Source organism: Phyllostomus discolor, chromosome 4, assembly GCF_004126475.2.
Source record: "Phyllostomus discolor isolate MPI-MPIP mPhyDis1 chromosome 4, mPhyDis1.pri.v3, whole genome shotgun sequence".
Classification (NCBI taxonomy): Eukaryota; Metazoa; Chordata; class Mammalia; order Chiroptera; family Phyllostomidae; genus Phyllostomus; species Phyllostomus discolor.
In genome coordinates, this window is record NC_040906.2 from 91,747,568 (window position 1) to 91,770,948 (window position 23,381).

The 23,381-nt window shown below is 41.3% G+C and overlaps 1 protein-coding gene across 3 annotated transcripts in view; it reads left to right on the forward strand.

Moving 5' to 3' along the window:
• Positions 1-8,245, forward strand: part of CCDC93 (coiled-coil domain containing 93) — a 96,880-nt gene extending 88,635 nt beyond the window's left edge. For 2 of the 3 annotated variants that reach the window (XM_036023637.1, XM_036023638.1), the window contains exons 22-24: positions 853-937; positions 2,820-2,933; positions 7,828-8,245. In XM_036023637.1, the coding sequence (XP_035879530.1) occupies positions 853-937; positions 2,820-2,933; positions 7,828-7,881 (253 nt within the window). In that variant the 3' untranslated portion in view covers positions 7,882-8,245. The remainder of the gene's footprint in view (positions 1-852; positions 938-2,819; positions 2,934-7,827) is intronic. The other variant, XM_028533487.2, reaches the window with a different exon arrangement.
• Positions 8,246-23,381: the final 15,136 nt, after the last annotated feature.

A 23,381-nucleotide genomic window follows, 5' to 3' on the forward strand; every position in this document is an offset into this window, starting at 1 on the left:
TTCCCACCATCCAGACAGCTCCAGGGCCTGCTCTCTGTACATTAGACTTTATTTTCTTCCAGCACAAATCTCTACTTTCCTCCCCCAGGTGACCAGTGACTTAAAATCTTAATAGATTACAAGCTCTAGATTTTAAGCTTCATTTCTAATTAAAAACACCTATAACTCCCTGATAAGATTCCATTAGTAACTTAGAACCTTATAACATCTCTAAAAATGGTGCCTTCATTTTTCTTTCTTGACAGTTGAGAGAGCCTGCAGTTTGAGTGTTTTTGTGATGCGTGCTGTTGCCATTCTTTGAAAGAATTCTCAGTCCTTGTATACATACTCTCTGACCCTCTGGTTTCTCTTCCTCTGTGGAACTGGAGGTGAAGGGAACGTTTTAGGACATCAGGGAACCTACTCATTTAGCTTCAGCTTCGAGAAACAGGAGCAGATTTCCCAGCTTGGTTTTAGGAAAATCTCAGGATATAGCTACTAGTCTTGAGCAGTGTCTCCAAATCCTCAAAATTTTAAAAGCTAAATGAAATTTATTTCTTAAGCAGTACCTACTATCATTCAAAGTAAAAAATGTTTTTGTTAATTTTAGTGATATTTCATTTTGATTTAACAAAATACATGTTACTGAAGAAAATTGTAGGAAAAGTAGATTAATACTCAGTTATAAAACCAGGCTAATTTTTATGCCTTCTTTAGAGTTGAGAATTCTTAACTGTCTGGGATCCCTGGGTTCCCCACGGGTGCATCTGAAAAGGCCTCTTGGAGCATCATGTGGGTATGGGGCTGACCCCCGGTGCCTTTCTCATGCTCACTCCTGGGTATTGATCACGCTTCCACTGGTTTTTCTTTCAGAGCCATGGCTTCCCCTGCTGCCCGAGACCAGTTTTTACGTCAGATGGAACAGATCGTAGAAGGAATTAAGCAAAGTAGAATGAAGGTTAGATGGCATCTTTTGTGTAACACGGGTTTTATACTGGTGATGGAGAAGGCCCTGGGAAATATCACCTTCTTCTTCTTGTTCTCAGGCCTGAGGTAATATGTTCAGTGTCTCTGCAATGGTCAGGGCCAGCTCCCAGGGCTTCGTGCCCTGGTGATTCAAAGGCAGCTCTTAGCAGAACCTTCCACTGAACCTACTTTGTGCCAAGCACCGTACTAAGCCTCCTTAAGCCCTCTTAAGTAAGTGGTGTTATACCCATTTTACAGATGAAACCAGCTTTCACCAGCAGCCTTCCACTTTTGCCCAGAAACACTTCCTCACTGGATCTTTGGTTCCTGACATTCTGCCATTAGAGGTTGATTTTGCCATTAGATTCCTTAGAATCTCAAGAGCATTGTAGTTTTCAGGAATCTCCTATAAAAAATGCAAATAATTGCTGAACTGAATTGTACTGATGTGACAGGATATTGAATGTCTCGGAAGACAGGATTTTGAATATTGAGGAACTGAAAAGGGGTATGGGTGCTCCAGAGGTCTCTTTGCAGAGAACCATCCAGTCTGGGGACAGCATGGGATTTTCCTTGAATTGTGGCTTTGAATGTGGGCCCTTTTGTCAGTAGTGAAACAGACTTGCTGTCTATAAACCAGACCAGCTGTATTTTCCTACTACTTGTAACCAGGTGAATCCTCACTAGTACAGTACTTGCAAATGGCTCTTGCTTTCAGTCCTGTTTTAAAAATGTATCACAAGAAAACAATTCTCAGGCAAAGCATTAAAACCTTCTGGGGACTTAGGGTATTTCTTCTTACGATCTTGGAGCAGAGTGGTCAATGCCAGAATGCAAACAAACAAAGAGTTGCCTATGGGACACATCATCATAAAAACCCATCCACAAAAGACAAACTTTCAAGCTGCCTATAATCTCATCTCATGTGATGAACTGAGGAAAAAAATCTCTCCATATCCCTTTCTCTGTAGAAAAATATTAACCTCCCCATTAATAACTTTAGTAAAAATGATGTCAAAGGAGAAAAAAATGTGTCACTAGTGATGAGACTTTTCATCCACAAAGATGAGAGCTAATATGAGGCAGCATTTACCTTGTGCATAGACAATTACCCAAGGCGGGATAGGCTGTCTTGCTGAGAATGCATGGAGTCCTTTCTTGATGATCTGGGGTATGAGGTGGGTGGAGGACAGAGAACCTGGCTCACCATGAGCCAGTCACAACCCAAATCTCAGTGTGGTGACCCTTCCACCCTGCCATGCTCCTCCTCTGAGAGCTGCTCTTGCTAATAGTAAGAACAATAGGAACTTACTGGACTTTTTCCCTTGGCTTCTCTTTCTTGTTTACTAGGAAATGCCTTCCTGGGGAAGGTACTGTCCTGACCCTTCATTCTGTCCATCTTCCCCAGGCTTCATGGTGTTGGAACCTCAGTGCTGGATAATTTCTTGTTGTATTGGGACTGTCCTATACATTGTAGGATGTTTAGCAGCATCCCTGGCTTCTAACAGTAAATACCAGTAGCACCCCTTCCTCACAGTTGTAGCCATCTAAGCTGTCACCAGACATTGTCAGATGTCCTCTGAGGGGCAAAATAGCCTTTGGTTGAGGACCACCAACTTACTGATTGTAAATTGTTTTTAGTCACAAAAAAAAAATTAAAAGGTAACAGTTAATGCCCAGTGGCAGAAGTGCTGAATAAATAGAGCCTCTGTGCAATATCATGCAAATAAACAAACCAACCTCAAAAATTATATAAAGAAGGAAAATACTGGAGGAAATCTATGAAATATCCGTAAGAGTTGCCTTCTGGATGTTGCTAACAGCTATTGGTCAGAATATGCTTTTCATTACCATTTCCCAAAATGTTTCAACAGATGGAAAAGAAGAAGCAAGAGAACAAAATGAGAAGAGACCAGTTGAATGACCAGTACTTGGAATTGTTGGAAAAACAGAGGCTATACTTTAAGACTGTGAAAGAGTTCAAGGAGGTAAGGGGGAGGTTGGGCCGGTTATATAAAGCTACAGGGAGATTTATGTTCACTTCCAGATAAGCCTTTTAAAAACCAGAGCACTTAGTTAGTTGGTTTTCCATTGGCAGTATAATCTGACAGTGAAGCGTGTGTGGCATCTGGGTAAGTCAACATTGTGTTGTTCTGAGACCGTCTTGAGGCTCTAATTGAATGCTCCAGAGACATTATATCTTTATTTTCACTTTTCTAACACTTAATAAGCACATTAAATTCATGAAATGACATCAGTCCACCTCAAAGTGCACCTAGAAATGACATTTGTTATAGATGCAGATCTGGAGCTTTTCCTCCCCTCAATCTTCACATGGAGAGGGACCTTGAAATGCCATGTAGGGAGAGTAAACTTTGACTGTGCAGGCTTGGGTTGAAATCCTACCTTTACCACTTCGCAGCTGTGCACTTGGGCAGCGATGTAGTCCCTCCCATTGTTGGTGGGTTCTGTTGGGTCAGATGAGAAACGAACGTATCTAGCATTGCGTCTGGCACCTGTACCACCCAACAGTCACTGAATTTCATTTGTCTCTGTCTTTTCTTCCCTGCATTTGGTCAGGGCTACTCTCACTTGTTCCAGAAAGACAAATACTTGCTCTCCACTTAAGAGATATTCCAGAAGGGAGGTTATTTTGTCACTTCCCAGGATCTCAGCAGCTTTTTTTTCCAGGAGTTTCCTCCCTTATTCTAACATAAATCCATATGGTTTTAGTGAGTTTAGAGATTGCTGAAAATACAGAGGTTCTAAAGGTAGGTTGTAGTCTTGTGTTTGGTTTATAGAGTAAAAAATAATCTTTCCATACCAATAATTTTGTTTTTATGTATTTTTAGGGCCTTTCTTCCTTCCTTTTCCCCTCCCTTCCTCCCTGCCTCTCTCTTTCCTTTCCTTCCCTCCCTCCCTACCTCCCTCCCCTCCTCTCTTCCTTCCCCATCTTTTCCTTCTTTATTTTTCCATCCCTGTTTTGTAATTGAACTTTTTGAAGTCACAACCCATGGGCATTTCAAAATTCTTTATCTTTTTAATAAATGTTCTTCCAGCTCCTCCTATGCCTCTGGGGATATATCAGGTTGTAAAATAGACTCAGTCTGTCTCTATGTCAAGAAGTTTATATTGTGATGGGGGACGCAGATAAGTGAGGAAACAGAAACAAACAGAAACCCTAATAAATTAGTAATAAGAAATAAGTAAGTTCAGCCTTGGAAGGACTTGGCCATGGGCAGAACAAGAGTCCTTCAGCAAGGGAGCAGCCGGGTTGAAGGCCTGCAGTTGGGCAGCGTGGGAGAGTGACCAGGCGAGGTGTTCAAGATCTAGGGGCTGGAGGTGAAGTTTCAGAAGGGCCGATGAGTGAGCAGGCAAGGAACAAACGGGCTCTTTTTTTCTCTTAAATTCAAATAACTCACAGAGTGAAGGCCTAGAGGAGAAGAATTACATTTCAAATATTGCTTGGAAATGCCAACACTACCCTTTTGATAGCAGAAACAAAAAGCAAATCAGGTCGGGGGATAAGTATATGTTGTCAAAATCAAAGCAAATTAAAACAGAGTTTGTACTTGCACCACAGGTTCTCAGGGCTAAGGGCTTAGGATGACATCCAGAGGAAATGGTTCCTTCAGATACATTAAGCATCAAGAGTTCTGTGTTCCTGCCTTCTCAAACTCAGTTACTGTCACAACAGAGACCCAGGATGGGCCCATCAGAGCCAGGGAAGACCCGCTAGACCAGGTGCTTGCCCATGCCTTAGGGTTCTGAGGAATAGAAGGGAGGAGAAATGTAGTATGTTCTTCAGATAGCTAAGTATTTTTTATTGAAAGGCCTCACCTTTTTTAAAAATATCATGTCCTCCTGTTTTATTGATGTTAAAATTGCCTTTCTCTTATAAAATGATGGTGATAGTGCATAGTTGTTATTTTTCATTAGCATTTTACTTGGCAAAAATTTTAAATTAGCAAGTACCTGTCAGTTTTTTAAAACCTTAAACTTTCTTCCACAAGCTCCTCTGAGGTAATTTGGGGCCACCCCAGTTTTAATGGTACCTTGCTTGCTGCTCCACAATCGCCTCTCCATACTTTCAACCAGAGTAATTCTGATATTTTATGTATTGCAGTTCCAAGTAAGAGCTCACTTGTAGTAGCAAACCAGTTTGAAAATTTGGACTTTCATCCCAGGATGGAGCCTTGTCCCAGAACCCTCTCTGTCCTGCCTGCTTTGCCTGCCTCTCCCCCAGATACTTAGTCTCCTGCTCCCAACTTCTGAATTCCTGCCACATCCTGGCCCCTAGTACTTGTGCTAGGCAATAATTACTCTTTATGCAGAGCACAATAATATTGTCCAGAGGATCATCTTCAGCAGCCTTAGCGGTTCCCTTTATTGTGTGTGGCTTGTTCCACATTAATTGAGTACCAGTGAAGTCCCATGGGCTCCATATAGATACCTCATGATGCCCTCATCCTGACTTCCAGCCTCCTCTGGTGTCAAGACTTTTTGATTTGAGACATGGGGTTGTCTCTAGAATTCCATTGGTTGGATCACACTGGGAGAGTTTGTTAATAATAAGTCTGCTAAGAAACAAAACATATTCTGAAATCACAGATTGCCTTAATTTCAATAGTACATTAAGTAGTTGTGTCTCTAAACTAAAATCACTCACAGGGTCACCAAAGCAAGATTTAAATTCTAGCCTAGCACTGATGAATGAAGCTGGCTTGGCATTCTTAATCTTGGGTGAGCTGAAGTGCTATGTCTGTCACATAGCAGGCCCCTATGGTTTTAAGCAGGAAAGAAACAGAGGCAAGGAGATAGTTTCCCTTTTCTTCTAGAAAGAAATATCTAAAGGATTCTTTCTGTATTTGCTTTGAACAAACAGAGTGTATTATTCTGTAGTCTCCCAAAGGTGTCTAGTAGATTACATGGAGTTTATTCAGTGCTCACACACACCAGCTGACAGCCTAGATATCTTTACTGAAAAATCAGGCATTGTCTCAGTGTGGTATGATATACAGAATTATCCCTGCTGGGAACTCTGTACCTTGGGAGTGTTTTGATGCTCACAGTTGTTTTTATTTTTATTTTCTTAAACATTCGCTGTTTTTTTTAACAGTGCCATTCTTTTTTTTTTAAGGTTTAATTAATTTATTTTTAGAGAGGGGGAAAGGAGAGAGAAAGAAAGGGAGAGAAACATTGATGTGCGAGAGATACATGGATTGGTTTCCTCTTGGCACTCCCCCCACTGGGGACCCAGCCCACAACCCAGGCATGTGCCCTGACTGGGAATTAAACTGGTGACCTTTCAGCTCTCAGGCCAACACTCAGTCTACTAAGTCGCACCAGCCAGGGCCTGAGTTGTTTTTGCCTTGTTTAAAAGGTGAGGTGGGTAACAATTAAAGCTAATTTATTCATTATTGTATCATTTTGTCTTTTGTGGGAAATTTCAAAAAAACACAGAAGTCAAGAAAATACTATAACAGTATGACTATCTACCTGTTCTTGTTCCAGCTCTACCCACCCTACTTTGGGAGGTAGAGGTGTAGAAGTTTTTTTCTCCTGGTAACTGATTTTTAAAAGGAAAACTTTCTTCTTTACTTTTCTAATAGAATAAATGTTATTCAACTTCATCTTTTTTCTTTTCCTAACCCTATAAAAAATTTAACTGCCTCCCCCTCCAAAAACATGTGCTCAAAAAATGTCAGAGCACCTTGCTTCTGACAGAAGAATTCAGCCTTACCCCCAGCCCAAGAGCCTGGCTATTCTTCAGCTCTGAGTGAAAGATAAGCATAAACCCTGTAGGTAAACTGGCATTTGTTTTAGTAAAACCAGGGTCATTGCAGCCATGAGCTGTGGTTCTGTCAGAAAGAACAAAGGGCCACCAGAAAACTGGAAGCATGTAGGCCCAGGGAGATGGAAACATTGACTCTGGTGGTCTTGGTTGCAGAGGGTTCAAGGGTGAAATGAAGTTTTTTCTTCCACACTAAATGAATCTCCAGGGAAGAAGCATGGCTACTGGAGTCCTGGGCTCTCAAGCTCAACCTCTCCAGGCTCTTCCCACTACCATGTTCACCTCTCAGTCTAAAGCAGGGCTCCTGTGCCATGACCCAGGGAAGGGGTAGAGATTTTTGCTAGCAGATGGAGGTATCCTGAGCTGTCAAGTCCAGTCAGAACAAGGGGGCAGAAAGACACACAATGATAAGCCTTTGAAGATATCTGAAGGAAATATAAAATAAGGCAGAGGTGACCTTGTACCACTGGACGTCAGTTCCACAGAGACGAAGGAGCCACTGACCTCCCTCAGTGATAATCCTTAGCATATACAGTAATAGATCTCATACAACTAATTCTTAAGGGGGAGCAGGTGTCCCTTGATGCCTGTTTCTCCTCATGTCAAATGTGAGTTTGTCTTTCTTAAAGTTAAAGAATATTCTTAACCTTCACTGTTGCCAAAATAAGAGCTTTTCTACTGTGTTGCCTGCTGTGCTCCTTAGTCTGTCTCTAAGGACCTCCCCCACTTTCTTCCCTCTCCGTGGTAATCCAAGATTGGTACACAAGTGTCTGCTTTTAGCTCTTGTTCCCTTGAAGGGTTTAGAGGTTTCATGAAATCTTTTGGAGTGACAGTGCCTAATCCTGTCATCCTATTCTCCGTCTGACAGTGCAGACAGCCAATGTCATTATAAACTGTTCTGGTATGAAAATCAGTATGTCACCAGGAGGTTTCACCACACTGGTGGCAACATGCTAGGAGTCTGGTTTCGTTGGTCAAAAGTTGTCTACCATGGGACTCATGGCAGGACAATAAGACCACCTGAGCCTCACATGAGTGCTAATGTAGCCACCACCTCTCTGTACACACTCTCTCTGCTTTCCCCCCAGGAGGGCCGCAAGAATGAGGTGCTGCTGTCCAAGGTGAAAGCCAAGGCCTCCTGAAAATTCCCAGCCATCTTCGTATGTCATTGATTTTTTTTAAACACCATGTATCTGATACAAGATTATAAAATGGTTCTGAACGCTGCAGTGGAGAGATGCAGGTGTGATGATTTCCATACCCTGGATGTTTTCTTTCTCCTGTTGGCTTCCATTCTGTCTCTGTATTGGTTATTGTTCATGGAATCAGTCAGTGTAAATACTGTGGCTTAGATTACACCCATCATCCTCTGCAGAAATGTGAGCAGTATTTGTTCTCTATGTCGACTCAACTGTTATTTCTCCAATAACACTGCACATATGACCTGATACCTGTATTTGTATGGACTCTGAATAAAGAGGAATTCATTTGCTTAGCAAGTATTAATTGAACAACCATTGACACATAAGCATTGTGGAGACAGATGTGTCAAACACAGTCCCTGCGGTCAGACACCCAGCAAGTGGGCCAGAGAATAGGTATGGTCCACCTGACCACAGAGCTTGGCCACCTGGGATTATTGTTTTAGTAAACAAAGGGTTTTATAGCTAAGTGATCATCCCATGTGAGTGTTGGTCATTTGAGCCCTACACTTGCCTTTGGTGCCTTTTGTTCCTGGCTGCTCATGGTGCCAGCCAGTAGGCTTCATGGTATATTACTTAGAAAGAAAACTCAGTGCCTGCTGTTTATTTCTTATGTACTGCTCAAGTTCGTTTCACTGAAAGTTGAAAATAAGGGCCTCATATTGAGGACTTAAATATGAATGGCGCATTATCATTCTCTAGTTCTCATTTCAGTCATAGCCATCACGTGGATGGCCTTGTGCATCCCCCTCATTTCACGTGCCTTACACTCTGGACAGGTCGTGGTATAAGCACTGAGATGAGACACACCATTCACTACAGTCCAGGGCAGTATGTGATAAATCTCAGAGTGACAGATGATGAGCAGTTGTCAAGAGGTCAGGAGGTGTCAGAGGAGAAAGAGCAGTAAGTTGTGTAGAGATCCAGGAGACCTCATGGAGGAGGGAGGATTTGGGCTAGATCTGAAGGGGTCTTAGCATTTTAATAGGTATGGGTAGGTGGGAAGGTCATTTTGGATAAAGATTAGACTATGACTAAAAATTCAAAAGCATGAGGGATGGGCCAATCTCTGTGCATTTTCTCTTCTAAGAATCATCTCAGTTTTTAAAAATGACATGGCTGAGAGAGACATTTAGCTGGACATTTCCAGACAGAGTTGAATTTAAATCATCCACCAAATACTACTTTCTGTCCTTTTTTTAAATTGTAATATTTCATCTGAAGGCTTTAGAGACCAGTCCAGAAAGGTGGGCTGGGACCAGCTTTTGGAGGGCCTTGAAGGGAGGTCTGAAGAATTGACTTTTTCCTCCGGAAATGAACAATCCAAACCCAACATAGGACTCCTGTCCTGGTCCCCAGGGATCTGGCAACTCAGTCAAGTTCCAGAAGGCCCAGTGTGAAGTTTGCCCTTCATTCTGCATAAATCTTGTACACATACCAGTCAGTAGGTTTGGACTATAAAACATAAAAGCTTAAACATGTTAGGCAAATGGGTCATTCATTGCTGTCACAGGAAGGTCACATTCGTTTTTAGTTCCCTCAGGTACATGATTAAGCATGGCTGACATATAAGAAAATCTCATGCTGGATTAACAGCAGCTATTGGTTTCTGTGCCAGGGCCAGCGAGGCCTACATGACGGATGGCTGCTTGTGGAGCTGAACCATGGACATCTCCACCTAGGCTGGGCCCTGGGCCATGGCATTTGTGGATTTTGAAAGGTGAAGTTAAAGTAAGAACTCACTGCCAAAGTATGGGTAGCACTTGGAGGGCAGAGGAAGAAAACAGCAGTTTGACTGTAAATTATTTCAGGTTCCAGGAAACATCTCTGTCATTTTGAGAAGTTCATGGATCTACTTCCTAATTAACTTTTTGAGGAGTTAGGATTGTTCAGATATTTGTCCAAAAGTGGTGGGGATGAGTAGTGGGTGACATTCTACAGTTACTCTAGGCTACCTCTCTATGTTATTGGGAAAAATATGGCATGACTAATCCAAAGCAACCCATATTTTTTTTCAAAGTGGGGGCATTTATGTTGGATTATGTTTCCAAAGAGTTTTATTTGGCTTGGTTTTGGTGCAGAGAGGTCTCAGTTGATATCTTTTCCCTTTGTGTTATCTACAAGGCCTAATACTGTTAATAAATTAGTTTCCATTCCTTGAACACATTTTGAATTAGCAGAAGCCATTCTGGAGAATTCCATGTTTGCTATAGATAACCTATACAGTAGTGGTGCCTTTTTGAATAACAGGACATTAAGTGTGCTTTGCAGGCTGAGGGGATGCCCAGGCCCAGTCGCTTCAGAAGCCAGCAGGGGTTCCTCCCAAGAATACATTAGGCAGAATATGGTTGGGTGTTCTGCCAAGCCCATACCCTTTTCCAGAGCTAAGAAAGAAGCGGGGGAACATAAGCATCTGGAGGAATGAGGTTTCCCTGGCAAGCATGCAGCTGTCTAGCAGTGTGCTTGCTAATAGGGCAGGCTTCCCATGGTTGGCCACCAATGCCCTAGGATTCTCCGCCAGCCTTTGGGTTGGGAGTTCCCCTCCTCCCATATACGTCTCATGGAATACATGAAGCTGCTTTGGTTTAAACCCAAATCAGAGCTGCTGTGAGCGGACAAACTAGAAGAGGCATCTGGAAAGACACTTGGACATATTTTGTTACCCTTGGCCTGGGTTCAGTCTCTCATGGATCACTGGAATCAGCTAATAGTACTCGAAGGAGATGCCAAGAACAGTTACCACAGTTAGATGTGAGGAGTCAGCTTTGTTTCTTTACAGAGAGCACAGTTTCCAAGTTTGTCAGGACTAAGCCCTTGTTAGAGTCTAGAATGTGTGGTTTTAACTGGGTTCTATTTCTCAGCCTGTGTTCTGTGGATAGCCAGGTCCTACTGGCATCTACTGAGTCTCAACAGCAGAACCAGAAGGCAGAGGTGCTAGTCCATACAGGAGGACTTTCCCAGGCTCTTGGGACCTCCTGAAATCAGAGCAGCCATTGGAGAAGGCCTCAGGCAGCCCTCTTACTACCTCATAAAGTGACCTCAGATTGTAACATCAGTGGCCCCATCACCTCTATAAGTGACCAAAGCAAACCTGCCTAAAAGGACAATTTGAACAGGAGTGGCCTGCTCTCGCCTCAGCCAGCCTAGTCTTGCCTTCTCTGCAGGGTGACTGATCATCAGTGTAAGAGGGAAGTGACATTCTAGCAATAATTTTTAAAACTTTATTTTTTAATTATAGTTTACATTCAGTATTATTTTATAATAGTCCAGGTGTACAGCACAGTGGTTACACAATCATATACTTTAAAACTCCCCCAGTATTACCAGTACCCACCTGACACCATACATAAATATTAAAATATTGACTGTATTCCCTGCCCTCTACTTTACATCCTGATGATTATTTTGTAACTACCAATTTTTACTTCTTAATCCCTTCACTATTTCTTTCACCTAGTTCCTCAACACCTGTCAGTGTCTTCTCTGTATCTATGAGTCTGTTTCGATTTTGTTTGCTTATTTTGTTGTTTAGATTCCACATATAAGTGAAATCATTTGGTGTTTGTCTTTCTCCAACACACTTATTTTACTTAGCATAATACCTTCTAGGTCCATCCATGCTGTTGCAAATGGTAAGATTTCAGTTTTTTGTATGGCTGAGTAATATTCCATTATATGTATATATACCACAACTTTTTTATTCAGTCATCTGCTGATGATCACTTGGGTTGCTTCCATATATTGGCTATCGTAAATAGCACTGCAGTGACCATATGGGTGCATATATTTAAAATAGTGTTTTGGATTTGTTCAGATATATACCCAGAAGTGGACATAAAGCAGTTCCATTTTTAATTTTTTGAGGAAACTCTATACTGCTTTCCACAGTGGCTATACCAGTCTGCATTCACACCAACAGTACACAAGCATTCCCTTTTTTTTCACATCCTTGTTTATGAATTCTTTATGAATTCTAGATAGTAACTTTCATCAGATGTATCATTGGCGAATGCCTATTCATTCTGTTGATGGTTTTCTTTGCTATGCAAAAACTTTTTAGTTTGATGTCATCTCATTTATTTTTGCTTGTTCCCCTTGCCCAAGAAGATAAACAGTGGAAATTCCGTTCTTAAGCGTAATTCATCCTGGAAACTGTTCGAGAAGCTATTTGTTTGAAAACAAATCTGCTTTGTCACCTGAGAGACATATGATTAATCATACAGGTATCAGCATGAAAGGGAACCAATTTCTGAATATTTCTTATGTATTCTGTTACTTTACTGAATTAATTAGTTATAGTAGTTATCTGGTGGAATTGTAGCCAAATTAGTGGGGTCTCACTGCCTGTTGCCCATAGGCAGTAACTCTGGAAACAGAGTCCATTGGAAAGGAAAAGGAAATTTTTACTTACTTATAGACAGTAGATTTCTTGATGTGAACCCCCCCACCCACCATCACCACTGGAAGAGCAAGCAGGCTGCTGGCAGGTGACTTGGGAGGTAACCACCACAGTGGTTTCCCTAGGGCTTTGTGCGTGGGAGAGAGGCACGGGGCTTGTTACCTGGCAATGCCACCGCTGGGGACCTGTCAGCCCAAATCTCTCCACCACCCCCATCACCCTGTTCTTACTGGCCTTGCTCCCAGCACCAGCAGTGCTCCTTGTGAGGCCTGAAACTCTCAGGGAGGGGTGCAGGACCTGACCCTCCCCAGCTGCCCTGGGACCAAAACCAACTGGCCTACAGGGACATGGTCCATGGCAAGCAGCAGCCATAGCTTCCTGCCTGGGAAGGGGCGCAGGGCTTGTCCACCCAAGCCTCCCAGACCGCCACAGCCTGCGTCTCCCCCGCTGCCCTCTCAAGCCTCCCCCAGCCCCCATACCTGAAACCTGCTGAGCTCCTGGACAGGCAGGTCCTAGAGCACCATGGTAGGGAGCACTCGGAATCCCTCCAGCTAGGCGTCCAGCTCAAGAAACTCAGCCCCCAGCCTCAGACCCACCAAGCAGGGAACAGGGGAGCAAAAGTGCATTTGCAGGCGCTCCACCTTTTAAAGAAACCCCCCAACACACATACACACACAGCAGAAGTAGATGGGAGAGTATGACCCTCCCATCCAATCACCTTCCTAGCTTTTGGATCCTCTTTTTTCTGTGTCATGCACAGTAGTCCTGGTTGCTAAGGCGATGCATGTGCCATCTTGGGTTCTTTTCCACCCTTTCCCATTTCCAGCGTGAGTTTCTTTCCCGCCCCATACAGGATCTTTAGGGTTCTCTGTATACAGTATTATGTCATTTACAAACAATGACAATTTTACTTCTTCCTTTCCAGTTTGGATGCCTTTTATTTCTTGTTCTTGTCTATTGGGAATAGGACTTCTAATACTATGGTGAATAAGAATGTTGAAAGTGGACATGCCTGTCTTGTGGGTTTGTCATAATATGCCTTTATTACACTGAGGTATGTTCCCTCTATTCCCACTTTGCTGAGAGTTTTTAACATAAATGGGTGCTGGATTTTGTCAGGCTTTTTCTGCATCTATTGGTATGATCATATGTTTTTCATCCTTCACTTTGTTTATATTGTTGTATCACATTAATTGATTGGCAGATATTGTACCAACCTGCATCCCAGGAATACATCACACTTGACCATGTTCTATGATCTTTTTAATGTTTGCCAAATTAAGTTTGCTAATATTTTGTTGAGAATTTTTATATCTATTTTTGGCCTATGATTTTTTTCTTTGTAGTGTCTTTATCTGCTTTTGGAATTAAGGTAATGCTGGACTGGTAAAATAATTTTGGGAGCCTTCCTTCCTTCCTCTTGAATTCTTTTAAATAGTTTGAGAAGGATACATGTTAGTTCTTCTCTGAATGTTTGGTAAAAATTCACTTGTGATCTGTCAAGCCATCTGGTCTAGGACTTTTGTTTGTTGGGAGTTTTTTCAGTATCGCTTCTATTACATTAGTTGTACTTGGTCTGTTCAGATTTTCTATTTGTATCTTGATTCAGTTTTGAGAGGAAAGTTTTGGGAGGGCGTTTCTTGGAATTTATCCATTTCTTCCAGATTGTCCAATTTGTTGATGTATACTTCTTCATAATATTTTGTATAATCCTTTGTATTTCTGTGATATCAGTTGTTACTTCTTCTCTTTCATTTCTGATTGTATTTATTAGGGTCTTCTCTTTTTTTCCTGATGAATATGGATAAGGTTATCCAGCTTGTTTATCTTTTCAAAAAACTAGCTCTTGGTCCATTGACTTTGTATTTTGTAAGACTCCATTTTATTTGTTTCTGTTCTGATCTTTCTATCTACACACTTTGGGCTTTGTTTTTCTTTTTCTAGTTCTTTTAGGTATAAGGTTAAATAGTTTATTTGATATTTTTCTTGTTTCTTGTGGTAGACCTCTATTGCTATGAATTTCCTTCTTAGGACTGCTTTCATAGTGTCCTATAGATGTTTAAGTTGTTGTGTTCTCATTTCATTTTCTCAAGGTATCTTCTGATTTCCTTCTTGATCTCTTTGTTAACCCATTCATTGTTTAGTAACATGTTATTTAGCCTTTATGTGTTTGTGTGTTTTTCATTTTCTTTCTTTTAGTTGATTTCTAATTTCATACCATTGTCAGATTTAAATCTTCTGAAATTTATTGATACTTGTTTTGTGTCCTAACATGAAGTGTCCTAAAATGTTCCATGTGCACTTGAAGGTTCCATGTGCAAAGAAAGTATATCCTGCTTTTTGGGGGTGAAATGCTCTGCATATATCAGTTAAGCCCATCTCATCTAATGTGCCATTTAAGGCCACTGTTTCCTTGTTACTTTTCTGTCGGGAATATCTGTACATTGATGTCAATAGTGTGTTTAAAATCCCCTACTATGACTGTATTTCTATCAGTCTCTCCCTTTATTTCCATCAAAATTTGCTTTTATGGCTCAGTGGATTGAGTGCGGGCTGTGAACTGAAGGATAGCTGGTTCGATTCCCAGTTGGGGCACATGCCTGGGTTGTGGGCCAGGTCCCTGGTAGGGGACACATAAGAGGCAACCACACACTGATGTTTCTCTCCCTCTCTTTCTCCTTCCCTTCTCCTCTCCATAAAAAATAAATAAAATCTTTAAAAAAAAGATTTGCTTTTATGTATTTCAGGTGCTCCTGTGTTGGGTCCAAGTGCTTCCAAGGGTTATATATCATCTGGTTGAACTGACTCCTTTATCATTATGTAATGTTTTTCTTTGTTTCTTATGATAGTTTCTATTTTAAAATCTGTTTTGTTGATATAAGTATTGTTACCCCAGCTTTTTTTTAATTTCATTTGCATGAAATACCTTTTTCCATCCCTTTACTTTCAGTTTTTGTATCTTTCATTCTGAGGTAGGTCTCTTTTAGACAACATTTACATAAGTTTTCTTAACCATTCAGCTACCCTATGTCTTTTGATTAGAGCATTTAATGTATTTACAGTTAAAGTAATTTTTGATAGGTATTTATTTATTGCCATTTTACTTTTTGTAATTGTGTTTCTCTTTTTTCTTTTTTTTTTCTTGTAATACTGGTTTGGTGGTAATGAACTCCCTCAGCTGTGATAGCTTTAGTTGGTAGAGTAGTCTTTGTTGTAAGTCTTCATTTTCTTTTTTTAAATATATTTTATTGATTATGCTATTACAGTTGTCCCATTACCCCCCCCTTCATTTCCCTCCACCCTGCACACCCTCTCCCACCCACATTCCCCCACTTTAGTTCATGTCCATGGGTCATAAGTTCTTTACCTTCTACATTTCCTATACTATTCTTGTCTTCCCCCTGTCTATTTTCTACCTACCATCTATGCTACTTATTCTCCATTCCTTTTCCCCACTCTCCTCCTCCCACTACCTTGTTGCTATCCCTCCATGTGATCTCCATTTCTGTGGTTCTCTTCCTGTTCTAGTTGTTTGCTTAGTTTGTTTTTGTTTTAGGTGTGAGTTTGCTGTCATTTTACTGTACATTTTCATCTTCTTTTTCTTAGTTAAGTCCCTTTAACATTTCATAAAATAAGGGCTTGGTGATGATGAACTCCTTTAACTTGACCTTATCTGAGAAGCACTTTACCTGCCCTTCCATTCTAAATGAAAGCTTTGCTGGATAGAGCAATCTTGGGTGGAGGTCCTTGCCTTTCATGACTTGGAATACTTCTTTCCAGCCCCTTCTTGCCTGCAAAGTCTCTTTTGAGAAGGCAGCTGACAGTCTGATGGGAACTCCTTTGTAGGTTACTGTCTCCTTATTTCTTGCTGCTTCTAGGATTCTCTCCTTCATGTTTGCCTTGGCTAATGTAATTATGATTTACCTTGGTGTGTTCCCCCTTGGGACTCTCTGAGCTTCCTGGACTTCCTGGAAGTCTATTTCCTTTGCCAGATTGGGGAAATTCTCCTTTATTATTTGTTCAAATAGCTTTTCCACTTGTTGCTCTCTCTTCTCCTTCTGGTACCCCTATAATTCAGATGTTGGAACGTTTAAAGATGTCCTAGAGGTTCCTAAGCCTCTCCTCATTTTTTGAATTCTTATTTCTTCATTCTTTTCTATTTGGTTGTTTCTTTCTTCCTTCTAGTCTATTCTATTGATTTAAGTCCCAGTTTTCTTCCTATCACTATTGGTTCCCTATACATTTTCCTTCATTTCACTTAGCATAGCCTTCACTTGTAGGTCTAATTTGCAACCAAAATCAACCAATTCTGTGAGCATCCTGATCACTGGTGCTTTGAATTGTGCATCTGATAGGCTGGCTATCTCTTGGTCACTTAGTTGTATTTTTTCTGGAGCTTTGATGTGTTCTTTCATTTTGGCAATTTTTTTTTTGTCTTGTCACACCTGTTATGTCTGAGGGGCAGAGCCTTAGGTGTTCACCAGGGCGGGGCAACCCAGTCCCTGGGTTGTGACGTTGCATGTGGGGGCAGTGTCTGAGAGGGAACAATGGCGCTTGCTCTGCTCTTCATCAGACTTCAGTTCCTTCTGCTGCTTCCCCCAAGCAAACTGGGCCTTTCTGGTGCTGATTCCCGTGTGGGTGGGCTTGTGCACGTTCTAGGACCCTGTGGGTCTTTTCAGTGAATACTCCTGTGAGGCTGGGCGTCTCTCCCTGTGCCTCAACCTCCACAGATGTTTTCAACCAGTGCCCCAAGGCTCTATTTCCCAGCATAGGGACCCTGGGTTACGTGCAGTGCCTTGCTTCACAATTGCCTCCTTGTTGGGTCAGCCAGTTGCCACCCCACGCTGGGGTCTGCCAGCCGCCGCCTGCATGCCCAGGGTCTGCCTGCTGCCCAGGTCTTGCACGCCCAGGATGCCTTACATGCCCAGTCCCACCACTCTTTGTGCTGCGACCCCTCTCCACCCCGATGCTTGACTCCGTCCCTCCTACCAGTCTGGATAAACGTGTCTATTTTAACTCTTTGGTTGTCTGACTTCCATACAGTTCAGTTTTCTGTCAGTTCTCATTGTTATTCTGTTTCTAACTTGTTGTTGTCCCTATCTTGGTTGTGTGAGGAGGTACAGTGTGTCCATCTATACCTCTATCTTGGCCGGGAGTCCGGAAGTCTTTATTTTCTGTCACTCTCCATATTTCATGCCAGTCTCTTCTGGCATGAAATGTTTCTGTTAAAAATTAGCTGACAGTCTTATGGGAGTTCCCTTGTGGATAACTGTCTTTCTCTTGCTGCTTTTAAGATTCTCTCTCTGTCTTTAACCTTTGGCATTTTAATTGTGATGTGTCTTAGCATGGATCTCTTTGGTATTCTTCTTTGGTACTCTGTGCTTCCTGGACTTGTGTGTCTTTTTCCTTCACCATGTTAACCCTGTGGAGGTCATAGGCAAAAAAATTACAATGTAGGTTGTATTATATAACAAAATACATGATTTTTAAATTTATTTTCTGTTACAATCCAGAAATTATCAAAGAATAGGAACACATGAAGACTAAAAATTTTTCTTTTCAAATAATGGAAATATGGCTATTGCTTAAAAATACAACCAAAAAATGTCTTTAACATTAATGAATCAGAATCTTCAATAGCTGGCTTTAAAGCAAAATGTATATAACAGTCATCACAAACAGTATTGCTATGCTCAAGGCATAAATACTTTTCACAACACTTTCAAAAATACTGATAAGCGACTCATTTTGGATGCACAGCACCTAATACATCCTTTTGTTTTTCTGCTTGTTGAAGGAGCCGTATCTATTTCATCATTAGAATTTCCTTCCATTGGTATTTGAAAGTGGTGAGGTTTCACATTTAAAAGCTTAGGCACACCAGTAGAGATTTCTGAATGCCTTTTTATTATTCTGATACTAATTGTATTACAAGATTTCTAATAAATATTCTGTACCTTATTTTCACATTGCTCTTTAGCATATGAATAATCTGAACATTTATTCCTACAGTATTCAAAATTGTGTAAAATATAACCATAGGCCATCATCTGGTGTTCCTGGCCACATTATATGTACCTATCATTTGGTCCACAGTGTCAACTACTGACTTCATTTGGTCGTAATAGTCTATCATGTTAGGCTTTTGCAAATCTAAATGTATGGCATCATTGAAATGCATAATGAAACTAAAATTATGGTTTTTTCCCTCTTTGGGTATATGAGATAAAAGTGCAATATGCGCCAAAAGCAAGTAAGCTGAATTATTTGGGCCCTGTTTTTGTTGTTGTTGTTGTTGTTGTTTTCCTTTTAAGAGAGGGAGAGAAACATTAATTTGGGAGAGATAAAAAGATCAGTTTCTTCTTGCATGCCCCCATCTAGGAACCTGGTCAACCTGGTCAGGCCTGGTTTTAAAAGACACAGATTCAAGGGGTAGTTGGGGTTTGTCCTTACGAACAGTACCCACATATGAAAGTTACTTCTTTTCAAGTCGGAGGTAAGATTTATATCAGTGAACCAGTTATCTGATTGAGCTGTAGTATTATATTCTGATAAATAAATGTGTTCTACAAATGTCTTGATTACGTCTTACTGATTTATTACTAATCAAGTAAGGACCTTCTGGCTGCTTACTGGCTTATATTTCAAGATTTTCTCTGTAAAATGCTTTTGACTTGACCATAGCAAAACTTTTTTATACTGTATTTACTGGGCTTGGATGAAATATATTGTTTAAACCCACATTTGCTTCTTATCAAGCAACATTTTGTCTGTTGTTACATTCTATCCCATAGCGTAACATAATTTACAATTATCTACAAATGCTGAGAAAATGTCTCTCACAGCCACTAATTTGTCCACTTTTAGGCATTGTAAGCAGGTAGGTTTTTCATCAAACTCGATACAATTATGAGTAAATCTAAATCTCCATAAAGATATCGTAACTCTAAAAAGTTCAGTCCTACTACCATCTGTAGCCCATAAATCCTGCAAATTGAGCCAATTGTTATCATGTAAACCGGATATAAGAGGTCAAAAAATGCTTTCCATTCAGTTTTGTCTGTTCATTTAGCATCTCTTTCTCATGAAAATTGGCTCAAGATAGAATCAGTGTCTTGGCATTTTTTGCATTTGGCCAAACAGAAGTTGACACAAAATATTCTGAGGCTGTCTTCTAATTTGTCTTCTTAATGGATTTTTCCTCCATTTTGATTCTTTATCCTTTCCAAAAAAGCACTCTTCTTTCATGTCTAATTCATCTTCACTTTTTTCACTACAAATATCTACCTCAGTATCCAAATCTTCTGAATGAACTTCTACATAATCTTCATCTTCTAAATCACTTTTATTTTCACATTCAGTTTTATCATTATCATCATCAGACTCAAGTAGCATTGCTGAAGTTCTTCACCATTTCTTGGATTATCAAATCAATATATTTTTCCAGCCATTTTCAGTGGTTTAAAAAAAAAACACTTACAACACTGACTTGAAATTCATGGGGGAAAAAAAAAAACAAACCAACTACACCACCATGACTTCAGAGTTTACAGTATCTCTCAGATACAATTTACTATTGTTTATCACATACCCTTACAAAACACGTTATAACCAAACTGACAGCTTAAACGTTATGGCTTAATAGTAGTCAATTAAAAATGTTCAGCTAGTCATGCCATAACATTTACCGTGTGCATAAACCTATGCACCTGATGTATGTAACAATATTTATGAAAAGAGTTTGAACCTCTCAGATCAACCACAACCTCCACAGGTTTAGGGAAGTTTTAAGTCATTATTTCTTTAAATAGGTTCTCAGTTACCTTGACCAGCATGGGGAAGGGGTCCCTGAGGGGGGACAACAGGAGATTAATAAAGACACGGACAGTTTAAGGAAAAGTGGGGACCAGGTGGGACATCGTCCTCTGGTCTCCAATAAACATGGTCTCCATGTTTATTTTATAAGAGTTAGTTGGAAAAGGCTCAAGAACATTTTACAGACTCAGGAAAATACTGCAGGCATAATTGCTGTGTTCCCAGGCTATCTAAATGATAAATATTTCTTCTGCAAAAGTTACAGTCACATTCAGCTGAAGCTTGTGGTTAACTATCTCCTTCTTAACTCCTGCGGGTTCTGGCTGTATGACACCAGCCTTCACTGTCCTCCTCGCCTAGTCCTTTGCTATCTTCTCTTCTCCTGATCCGTCTATGAAGCAGGTGTCATTACACTTGATGTTGTCCCAGAGGTCCTTTAACTATCCTCATTTTTAAATTTTTTTTTCTTTTTGCTGCTCTGTTTAGGTTCCTGCTACCTTCCAAATGACTGACTCATTCCTCTACCTCATCTAACCTAATGTTGATTCTGTAACTGAACAACTAGGGGTCCTACTACTTGCTGCCCATAGGCAATAACTCCAGAGATAGAGTCCATGGAAAGAAAAAGGGAATTTTTTCAATATAAAATATACACAACAGGTTTCTTGATGGGGTCCCCCTGCCAGAGGACCACACAGGCAGCTAGTAGGTGGCTGCCACTGTGGCTTCCCATGGTATCCCACAGGGGAGTGGGGCACAGGGCTTGCCACCCAGCTGCAGCTCATCCAGGACCCACCAGCCAAAGCCTTCTCTCCCCTCCCCCTTCCCCCCTTCATACCAGCGTAGTGCCCATAGTGCTCCCAGTCTGGCCCAGAGTGCTCAGGGAGAGATTCGGGGCCTCTCCCCTGGCTCCACTGGGTCTGTACCTGACAGGCCCACGCTGGTGTGGGCTGCGGGCAGCCAGCAGGCACCATGGCTTTCCATCTGCGGAAAAGATGCAGGGCTTGCTGGCCAGCCATGCTCCCTGAGCGTACTGTCCCAAGCCTTCCCCCCAGCCCTCTTCCTGGAACCTGCTGCATTCCTGGCCAGTCAGGTCCTGGAGCGCCAGGGCAGGGGCATGGGGAATCTCACCAGCTCAGGAATCTCAGCCCTCAGCCACAGACCCACCAGCCAGGGCATGGGGGAACAAAAACACATGGCGTTTGTGTGCATTCTGCTTTTAAAGAACCCCTTCTGTAATCACCCCAGCAGTGGAAATAGTTGAGAAGATGCGTACCTCCCATCCAATCACCTCCCTAGCTTTTGGCTTCAGCGCTACTACTACATTTTTGCTTGTCCTGCACTTGTCCTGGTTCCCAGAGCAACGCACACATGAACTATCTTTCATGCTTCTCCACCACTCCCCATTTCTGGGGGGGACCCCCCATTACAATTCCTTCTAGTGTATTCTTTATTTCAGATATTGTAGTCTTCATTTCTGCCTGGTTTTTATGGTTTCTGCCCTTTTTTATGCTTACTTTCTCTTTAAGTTCATACTGAGTTCATCCATTGTTCTCCTGTTTCTTGAGCATCCTTTTAACTGTTGTTCTGAACTCAGTCTGCTAGATTGTTTATCTCCATTTCATTCTGTTCTTTTAATGGAGATTTATCCTGTTCTTTCATGTAGGGCTTGCTTCTTTGTCTTCAAGTGAGGATATTTTTCAGGAGAATCAGTGTAGGGAACTGGAATTGTCTACATTTCTTGAATCCTCTAGCCATCCTTCAGCCACCTTAAAGGTTCTTGATCCACTCATGCAAGAAAGTATATAAAACGCTTCTTCTCCTTGTCCAGTTAGTATATTTTTTCTCTTTTATCAGCAGCTTTAGATAAATGATCAACATACTTCTGTGGAAGAATTGCAGAGTTGTTGTCAGAACCCATAATGATTCTATAACTTGCGCTAATCCTAATGCTGACTTTTTATTACTTTTTTTTAGTGTGCATGCTCCATTAACATAAGTCAAAATGTCATTATTGGTTTGCCCCTGGGGAGCACTTTCAACCATATCAGTACCATGTTCCTGTTTTCCAATTGCTGGCTGTGCTGCTTTTTCCTTTGTAAGACCAATGACTGCTAAAACAAGAAAGAAGCTTTCAGAAGAGCTTCAGGTGATGGAAGGGCAGAATGAGAAAAGCCCTGGACTTTTATTATTTGTTGGGAAAGTTTTCAACTGCATCTTCTTTTTCACTGTGAAAAATATTTACCTCTTATAAGGTCCTAGTATTTGGTCTCTCAATGTCATATTTTGCTTCCATGTTTTTCTTGTAATGCTGAATAGCAGTCAGCTTTGGTAGGCTTGGTTTCACGATATTCTTGGTATCAAAATTGGAATTTTCATTGTCTGATGCAGGCCATTAATCATTATTGCCAGGTTTGCTGGAAAACCTTAACCTGTCTGCTTCAGAACTCTCATCTACAAGATTGCTACTTTCAGAAGTCTTTTTAGGTCTCTTTTTTCTTTATATTCACAAGTTAGTTGGTTATTGCTCCGAGGCTAAAATGAGGGACCAAAATGAAGCCTCATGTAACACTAGGGTATTATGTAAAAGTTGGTAAAAAGTCCTCTGAGTCTCTCCACCCCAAGTTACCACAGCCTCCGCCATTTGTTCAGGCCCAGCAGCCTGGGCATCCACCAGCCCCATTCGTTGGTCCATTCATGAATATCCTGTGCCCTGACCCCTGCCCACCTGCCTTCTTGTGCTACCAATAAGTTCTGACAGTTGCTTTGGCCAAGTGTGAAGTGTAGGTAATTGGCTTAAAACATGCTCTGAGGAAGAACACTTTAAGGGCATGCTTTATAATTTACTGATGGCCAGTGTTGGCCTCAAAGTAAAAGCACATCTCTCTACAGAAGCAGTACTGTGAAAGCCCATTAGAATGAGGCACCTGTTGTCTGTACGTGTGGCTGGGCACTCACTAAGTGATGTGCTTTGTGTGAGGTATCTTCAGTATCCCCCAGTTTTGAGCATTCCTTCATATAGTACATGGTGACAGGCTAAAAATGCTACATAAAAAAATGTTTCCATGGACTGACCTCACAAATAAATATGTAAAACATTAGGAGGGGTTTACTAGCTGTTCTGCAGCCCTTTGGACAATGTGGGGTTACTATAGGTTTTCTGTGCCAGCCCACATCAGTTTCTCAAACAAGCCAAGCTCATGCCTGTCCGTGGCCATTGCCCTTG